Source organism: Saccoglossus kowalevskii, unplaced genomic scaffold (assembly GCF_978046115.1).
Source record: "Saccoglossus kowalevskii unplaced genomic scaffold, keSacKowa6.1 SCAFFOLD_116, whole genome shotgun sequence".
NCBI classification, from domain to species: domain Eukaryota; kingdom Metazoa; phylum Hemichordata; class Enteropneusta; family Harrimaniidae; genus Saccoglossus; species Saccoglossus kowalevskii.
In genome coordinates, this window is record NW_028188641.1 from 172,875 (window position 1) to 182,709 (window position 9,835).

At 32.7% G+C, this 9,835-nt stretch overlaps 1 protein-coding gene across 1 annotated transcript; it reads right to left on the reverse strand.

Annotated features, from left to right (window-relative positions):
- Positions 1 to 636: 636 nt before the first annotated feature.
- On the reverse strand, positions 637 to 8,795 carry LOC146725888 (asparagine synthetase [glutamine-hydrolyzing]-like; the record flags this gene model as incomplete). The annotated part of the gene is made up of 6 exons (XM_085496314.1): positions 637 to 1,414; positions 1,998 to 2,235; positions 3,336 to 3,543; positions 5,444 to 5,570; positions 6,505 to 6,632; positions 8,639 to 8,795. Coding segments are annotated over 6 exons (1,062 nt in total), but the record flags the coding sequence as incomplete, so codon positions are not given.
- Between the last annotated feature and the right edge of the window lie 1,040 nt (positions 8,796 to 9,835).

The following is a 9,835-nucleotide window of genomic DNA, read 5'->3' on the forward strand; positions in this document are numbered from 1 at the left end:
AATAGACGAAAACGATGTTTTCAATTATCTTACAAGTAATCATCTATATTAGACTAGTTTTAGAAAGAAACACACAACATGTGGATATGATAGATACACCATGGCAGTGTTATCACTATTGGTGAATACAGGGATCAACCAATCACATGATGACTTACAGTAAGATTTCTCGTTACTTTGTGACAAACAATTTATACGCTTTTCAAGGAATCTGAAATATTCACAATAATCACATAGGTCAATGCTTGCAAACATTGACAGATATTGGCTGCCAATTTGGTTAGTTGTTTGTCTTTCCTTGTTTCCTTTCGAACAAAATAGACATAACATAATTTCACATGGATCTTTTCACCACCAGACTTTCTCGCCCAAATTTTCTGCACTTTTTTCTTATATTCTTCAATATTTCAGGAAATGAACCCAAATTTTGGAGACAACAGACAAATTTTGAGTAAGTTTTTACTTTTTACTTAAAAAATGTGGCTATTTTTTTCTCAATCTTCTGAAGGAAAATGCAGACTATATAAACCGGACTATTTTGTGAATTTGTGATGAAAAGAGGGAACTGGTTTGAATGCAGGTATGTTTTGTGAAAGTTGACAAAAGTTGACATATGATTAATTATTGACACGTTAATCAGAGTATTCATCCTTTATTCACTACTAAATATCATCGAAGTTTGTTACTAAACACCATCATCACATCAAGAAATCAATTCAAAAGTTGGACAAAAATATGAGATAATATTTGCAAGTAATAATTTGGAAGACATAAACACAAAGGCACAGTTTAAGAAGATCTAGAACTAAAAATATAGATCAATTAAATTAAAATACATTTAAAAAAAAATCACCATTGTTAGTGTTTTCATAGTAGTGAAGATCTTTACACCACAGCTGTCGTGAATTGACCAATAGGCATTCTAGAATTGTCGTGGTCATATAAAATGGTTATGGCATAATACATGAGATCAAAGAACCAACAACTCAGAAATGACATAAATTCACTACTTTATTCGAAACGTCTTACACACCAACATTGGTCAAAAAACAATTTCCAATTCATGACAGCTGCGGTATAAGTTTGATAGAAATTTAATGTATCATTTGATGGTTATACAGCTGGGGAGAACATGGAAGACAGAATGGCATCTTCACTGATTAAAATATTAACAGCCACACCACAAGATTCCAACCTCTATTTCCTAATCTTAAGAGCTCTTATAATGTTTGAGTGTCCTTGCCGAGGGGTCACTGGTTTCACTCCAACTTGGCATCCAGATATATTTGATATGATTTTCAGCCTGGCCGTGAAAATGTTTTTCATACACGGATCTATAAAAATATCCTTCTTTCGTCTTGGGTGGATTGAATGGGTATTTCTTAGCGGCATCTTCTAATACCTCTTCATTAACCTGGATGAGAGAATCAAATTAACCAATAAATTTAATTGGTCATCATTCAAAGTTTGAAAATTGGCTGCAGGTCATGTGATACCAATAGGCCATATGATAGGCCATATGATAAAAATACAAAAACAACACAAAAAGCTGTAAATGGTTTAATTTTCAGTGTTTTTTAACTTTCATGGGACAAAAAATCATAAGTGATCTTTTCACTCTTCCTAGAACTTTGTGATTCATCTCTCACAGAATTAAAGCAATTTACAATTTACTAAATTGTGAAGTAATTCTGTCACCTTCATGCATCTTACAAGCAAGCAGTAGTGGAAGGCATAAACTAGGAAAACAAATGCTATGCGTTGACAAGATATGCAACTTTAAATCCAAAAACAAAAATTGATGAACGTCTGTAACCATCGGTATATAGCAAAAAACATTCAGATTTATCATATTCCAGGTATCCCATATTTCAGTCGTCTCAAAAAAATGTTCCCATCTTGAAAGAAGGCTAAACTCTGATGTCACAATCCCAAATTGCATACACTGCGGGTCTGATATCGAAAATTTTCACATGATACATAAATTATATCCTTACCTGAGTTTCAATATAATCTTGTAGAACTTCAAACCAAGAACGTTTCTCTGATGAAACGCCATCACTAAAAGCCTCTTTTGGTCTCCATAAAATATCATCTGGAAGCAAACCAAGGCCATCAAAAGCTGATCGCAGTATATATTTCTCAATACCCTTCGTTGGTTGTTTTAATTCAGATGGTAGGGAAAGGAAATATGAAGTGAAATGGTGGTCCAGGAAAGGAACACGCAACTCCAGACTAAAAATAGAACAGAAAAGAAATTATTGTATATCTTACCTGTGAAAGAATGTTTTATTTCGGTTAATTTGACGGTGAAATATAATAGAAAAACATTTTCCTGTAAGCATGATAAATTAGAAACAAATGAAGGTCAGACCTGCAGATCATCTAGCAACATTGAGTGATCTAATCTGACACCTGGAAATAATGTAGTGTATTTCAAAACCAAATACAATGGGGATGTTAATTATTCCCACATACGTACATGTAGGACTTGTAAAAATTAAATATGGTCAAGATTTTGGGGAAAAAGTTTGGACACAAATTACTTGGTCACAATAAAAAACACTATACCGTGCAACCTTCATTATCATTACAGGCAAGTTAAAAATAATATTATTCTTTCGATCCAGGGTATGTTGTTATCACATAACACTTATGTTTTCAACAAGTTAGAACACTACGATAAAGACTTTCCGTTTTCAATATTTTGAAATTCTTTCATTTTTATGCAAAAAATACAGTACTTTTACCAAGTAAAATCATATTTATCATATAAAGTTAGTTCACAAATGAGTTGTTGAACACACTACATACATAGTTTGTAATTTCATTCAGCTTATTTCAGTCATAATTCAATACAAATAAAAGGCATACCGTAAATATAGAGAATATAGCAAATTATCTTTTTTTCTGTAATATTCTTGTGTAACTGGTAATTATGAAAATTATTTACTAAGTAAATACATTTCGAATACATGAATTATTTTTAATATAAATTTTTGATTTATCTTGTCAAAATCATTTTTTTCAGAATTTTTTCTCCCCCAAAACGAAAGAATTTCACAATGTCAAAAACGGAAAGTCTTTAATGGAAGAGTTTTAGCTTGTTCTTTAAAGCAGGAGGGTCATCACATGCGCACGTGCGAGAATTGAGTCCCAAGGGACGATAACAACAGACGGTAAAAACGCAAAGGCTCATGGGTAGACGCTTGTTTGTGAACAATGACACGCTATGGCTATCTGACGCATGCGCAGGTGACTACTCCCCTGCTTTAATCATTACAAGTTTCTAAATACTGGTTTTACAAAGATGCCGACTTGATTTAACAACATACCCGTGCGCTGCAGTTGTCCTATCAGCTCGTAGTACATCAAACATGTAGAGATCTTTCAGAAGTCGATGGCTATCTACAGAAGCTTCCTCAGCTGATGGTGCTTTATGAAAATAGATATAACCCTGACATACTTCGTCAGCTCCTTCGCCAGAAAAGATGACAACACTGTCAGTCATTTTATTGATGTACTTTGATACTAAATACATTCCTGTATAAAGACGGAAAACAGAGTCAATAAATTTGTACGAGGATGCAATTGTCAGATCTATTTTCGGTGAAGATGGTTTTGGCAGAATTCCACCAATTCTAAAGCCCTTCTCAGTCAGTTTATTTCCAGAGGTAGCATTAGAATTGGAGAGTAGAGTACATATTTTACATAATGTCATTTTTAAAATTAAAACTACCTACATAAGGTAATTTAAAAACTTTATTTCAGAGGGTAAATAAGTAAAACACTACATATCTTTTATTGATCCTATGTTACCGAACAATATTATATTTTGGGACATTGAGATATATTCTTGCCATAGATAACAATAGTAAAATGTCCTAAACAGTATTTTATTTTATTGATTGATATTCTCTTCCTTCATCTTTGTAGGTAACATGACAATAAATGTAAAATGATAATAGTTTTACTTTTGTACCTTAAATTGAAAAGAATACTGTTATGTTTCAGATGGCTATAATCTTTAATTTTTTTGTTTTTATTGCTGAATTTTTGTTTTCATATTTCTTTTGTTTCCTTCTTGTGAGTTTGTTTTCATAATTCATTTGTTTTTATTGTTAGATCTTTGTTTCCATAATTCTTTTGTTTCTATTCCTGTAAGTTTTGTTTTCATAATTCATTTGTTTTTATTGTTGGATCTTTGTTTCCATAATTCTTTTGTTTCTATTCCTGTAAGTTTTGTTTTCATAATTCATTTGTTTTTATTGTTGGATCTTTGTTTCCATAATTCTTTTGTTTCTATTCCTGTAAGTTTTGTTTTCATAATTCATTTGTTTTTATTGTTGGATCTTTGTTTCCATAATTCTTTTGTTTCTATTCCTGTAAGTTTTGTTTTCATAATTCATTTGTTTTTATTGTTGGATCTTTGTTTCCATAATTCTTTTGTTTCTATTCTTGTAAGTTTTGTTTTCATAATTCATTTGTTTTTATTGTTGGATCTTTGTTTCCATAATTCTTTTGTTTCTATTCCTGTAAGTTTTGTTTTCATAATTCATTTGTTTTTATTGTTGGATCTTTGTTTCCATAATTCTTTTGTTTCTATTCCTGTAAGTTTTGTTTTCATAATTCATTTGTTTTATTGTTGGATCTTTGTTCCCATAATTCTTTTGTTTTTATTCCTGTGAGTTTTGTTTTTATAATTCATATTTTTTTATTGTTGGATCTTGTTTTCAATGATTCTTTTGTTTTGAAAATTTAGTTTTTGATAATTCCACTGCTTGCTTTTCCGTAATTATTTAGTTTTCATTACTTTTAAATAAATTTATTGTTTTAATAATGGATCATCAATTTCATAATTCCTTTAATTGTACATGCATTAGATAATATTTATTTTCATAATTCTTTTGTTTTTATGTTTGTGATTCCTATGTTTTTATTTCTGAATTTGTGTTTTCACATTTTTTCTGTTTTTAACTGATGATTTTCACTTTCATTTGTTTTACAACAAGTCTCAGAAGTATTGGGTCAGCAATTTGCAAACTCTCCAGTGAATTGGCTAACTGCTTTGGTTTTGATGGCTTAACACAGCACATCACCTTTGAAATGGGGAATTTAGAAAACATTCTATGTCCCCTACTACAATATAGACTCGCCAAGAGTGGGCATGATCACAAGTCGACACCAACAAGATTCGAAAGCCAACTGTTTAGGCAAAACCAAAGCAGTTAACCAATTCGCCAATGAGTTTGCAAATTGGCTGCCCAGTACTTCTGAGACTTGCTGTGATTTCTGAAATGTATTTATAATTTTTTTGTGAAAACTATATTTTATAATTCTTTTGTTTTTATAAGACTGAAATTCACTTTCATAATTTTTTGTTTTCATAATTTCTTTGATTTCATTAGAAGATAATTATTTTTGTCACAGATAGCTGACTTACCCACAGAAGCTCTAATTGTAGTAATATCATAGGTTTCCAAAGAATAGATAACATCTTCTAATACTTCAATTCCCTCTTCTGCTGTGAATACTACTTCATGGTGTTCAGTACCTAGGTAATTTGCCACCTTCATAAGAATAATAATGTTTCTGTGAAATGTACATATACAACTAGTGTCACAGGCTCTAGTTTCTGGTTTCATAACCTTTTCATCACCAATTCACAAAATAGTCCAGTTTATAGTCTGCACTTTTCTTCAAAAGATTGGGATAAAAATAGTCAAATTTTAAACAAGCAGCCTCTTTGCTGAGATATCATTAGAAAATGAACATCTGTAGTATCTTTATGTTTAATATCAAATCAATCAGATTTGCTGTTTTTAAGTCAAAAATATCAATTTTTCCCAAAATATTTATCAAAATTAGAGAATTGAAGATATCATCACAAAATTAACAAATCTGAGACAGGTCCATCTGAGGTACCTATATGTATAATATCAAAGCAATTGGACTTGTGGTTTTTTAACAAGAACTCAAAAATATCACTCTTTAACAAAAATAACAAAAATATTAGAGAATTAAAGATATCATTATGAAATGAACAAAACTAAGTAAGGTCTACCCAAGGTACATATACATCAAGTATCAAAGCAATCAGGCTTGTAGTTTTCAGGAAGAGGTCGAAAAAGTTGATGCGGAAGACAGATTCATACAAAGTCGACTGCAGAGCTAAAAAACATGAAAATTAACTCAAATTTTGTTTGTTGGCTCTAAAATTAGGGTTTAAATCTGAAAATATTGAAGAATATAAAAAAAACGCAGACAAATTTGGGTGAGATAGTATGATGAAAAGGTTTAAGCAAATAACATCAACCAATAATTTTTTGCAGATTTACAAATATTTCATAATAATTTCTCAATACAATGTTAAGTGAAAACATAGGTTAAATTTGTGAACTGTTAAATCAGTTCCACCTACTACATTTGTATATCTAATATCTTCATTGTCTAAATAATTCTAAAATCACAATTTTAAATTAAACATTTTTTTTTATTGTGTACCTTCCTTGCTGCTTTAAGATCAGGACTTCCTTCCATACCAATTGAAAATGTCTGCACTGGGTAAGTGATTCCTTGTTCTTTTGCAGTCTTTATCAGTAATGAACAAATCAGACTGGAATCCAGACCACCTACAAGTACAGAAATAATAGGAATCATGTATATGTCCTCGTAGGTAATGCTAGGAATGGAATGGGTTGATGTTAAAGATTAGGAGTTAGGAGTTGATACATATGGTTAAAATGGGACGCTCATGTGCTAATGCTAGGGTAAGATGGGTATGTTTAAGTTTAGAGATGGGTTGTTAGTGTGCTAATGCTAGGGTAAAGATGGGTATGTTTGAGTTTGGAGTTGGGATGTTCATGTGCTAATGCTAGAGTAAAGATGGGTATGTTTGGGTTTGAAGATGAGATATGGTCATGTGCTAATGCTAGGGTAAAAATGGGTATGTTTGATGTTTCGAGATGGGATATATTCATGTGCTAATGCTAGGGTAAAGATGGGTATGTTTGAGGTTTGAGATGGGAGATGGGATGTTCATGTGCTAATGCTAGGGTAAAGATGGGTATGTTTAAGATGGGATGTACATGTGCTAATGCTAAGGTAAAGATGGGCATGTTTGAGGTTTGAGATGGGATGTACATGTGCTAATGCTAGGGTAAAGATGGGTATGTTTGAGGTTTGAGATAGGTTGTACATGTGCTAATGCTAAGGTAAAGATGGGCATGTTTGAGGTTTGAGATGGGATGTACATGTGCTAATGCTAGGGTAAAAATGGGTATGTTTGAGGTTTGAGATAGGTTGTACATGTGCTAATGCTAGGGTAAAGATGGGTATGTTTGAGGTTTGAGATGGGTTGTACATGTGCTAATGCTAGGGTAAAGATGGGTATGTTTGAGTTTGGAGATGGGATGTTCATGTGCTAATGCTAAGGTAAAGATGGGTATGTTTGAGGTTTGAGATGGGATGTACATGTGCTAATGCTAGGGTAAAGATGGGTATGTTTGAGGTTTGAGATGGGTTGTACATGTGCTAATGCTAGGGTAAAGATGGGTATGTTTGAGGTTTGAGATGGGATATGTCCATGTGCTAATGGGTAAAGATGGGTATGTTTGAGGTTTGAGATGGGATGTACATGTGCTAATGCTAGGGTAAAGATGGGTATGTTTGAGGTTTGAGATGGGTTGTACATGTGCCAATGCTAGGGTAAAGATGGGTTTATTTGAGGTTTGGAGATGGGATGTTCATGTGCTAATGCTAGGGTAAAGATGGGTATGTTTGAGGTTTGAGATGGGATATGTTCATGTGCTAATGCTAGGGTAAAGATGGGTATGTTTGAGGTTTGAGATGGGATGTTCATGTGCTAATGCTAGATAAAGATGGGTATATTTGAGGTTTGAGATAGGATGTTCATGTGCTAATGCTAGATAAAGATGGGTATATTTGAGGCTGGAGATGGGATGTTCGGTGGCTGAAATGGTATAGGATGTGCTTGGATATGGACGGTTTATCTGTTTGGGATGAGATGTTTCAGGAACACAGTGTAAGATGGTCCTGTTGAATAGTGGGTGAAAGCATCAAACATCAAAGAAACATTTTAAATAATTATAAATATATAGATAAATCAAAACTAATATACAGAAACTAAAACTAGGATGAAATAGGATTAAGCTCACAATCAACATCTTATTGTACACGTTGTGTAATACTGTGGAATACTTTATTTTCGCTGGAATTAATTTTTGCTGAAAAAGCTTTTTAGGCGTTTTGTATGGAATTTATTTTCACTGATTTTTGATGAGCTTAATGTTAAATATAGGAAAAAAGGTATATTCACTGGATTTTATTTTCACGGAATCATCCCTTCAGCGAAAATAGCGAAAATAAATTCCAAGCGAAAATAAAGTATTCTACAGTACTCTGGCAATAAGATAGCAAAAGCAGTTTCTCCTTCTGTAATATTTAACCACTCTACACGCTTGACTTGGTAATTTTTTGTACTTGCTGGTTTCCCAGTGTTTTAAGGATTGAGGAATGCTTTTTTGTTGATTTTTAAGGAATATTTTCAGGTGTGATGGTTCAAACAATAGACCCCATACTCACAACAGCATCCTACATTAATATAAACTATGATTACCTGATAACAGACATCCGATTCTACGATGTGCCATCAGTCGCTTCCTAACAGCTTCTGTCAACATCAAACGAATGTTTTCTTTAATATCTTCACCTGCAATGAGGAAATAGTGGACACTAATAAATTGTAATGCAAGAATGAAATTATGTAAGCATAACTGTGGCACAGAAGTGGGTGTGGTAAAAAATTGGGTGTAGAAGAAAAAATAGGTGTTACACAAATTGTTTTCAGAAGCAAAATATTAGTTCAACAGAAATGGTATAGTCACATTTATAGACATGGGCGTAGCACAGAAATGGGCATAACACAGGAATGGGTGTGGCACGAAAATGGGTGTGGCACAGAAATGGGTGTGGCACAGAAACGGTAAACAATTGGGTGTAGAAGAAAAATATTAGTGCAACAGAAATGGTATAGTCACATTTCTTCTATCATAGAGGAACTGTGGGGCAGTACAGAACTAGATGTGGCACAGAATGGATATGGTATGAAAATACAAGTGGCACAGAAATGGGCATAGTACAGAAATGGTAGTCACATTCCTTCTATCATAGATAAATAGAGGAACTGTGGGGCAGTACAGAACTAGATGTGGCACAGAATGGATATGGTATGAAAATACAAGTGGCACAGAAATGGGCATAGCATTTATTCATTCAATATATTGTATTGTGTGATAGTTTATAAGTAACATTTTTGTTGATATTTAGCTAACCCTGACAAAGTGAAAACAGAATGACTGTTTCATTTAATTTAATATTAGTAATCAGGCTTCCAAGTTAAATTTTTTTCCTAGTGGCCATTGGCAACCAAGTTCAAATTGTTGTTGGCCAACTAGAAAATTTAGTAGCAAGGTACAAAATTGTTTGTTTTCAGAATTGATTAAACGCACAGAAAAACCAGATACATGTATTTTTATATTTCAGATGTGATGACACTTGTGTTGATATGCAAGACACTGATTCACAAATAAAAATGAGATCTACTCTTTTGCTGCAATCAGCATGGGTTATCACTCTGACTTGTAATTCTATATTAAATGCATATGTGCTTTGAAGTTTTTAAAGATAGACAGTACGGATAAAACATTGTTTAAATATGTGAAGCTTGGAGAAACATGTACCGAAAATGATTGACAGCAGAGACCATATCATTTCCCAGCATGCCTTGCAGATTATACTTTTTACCGTGTTTTTT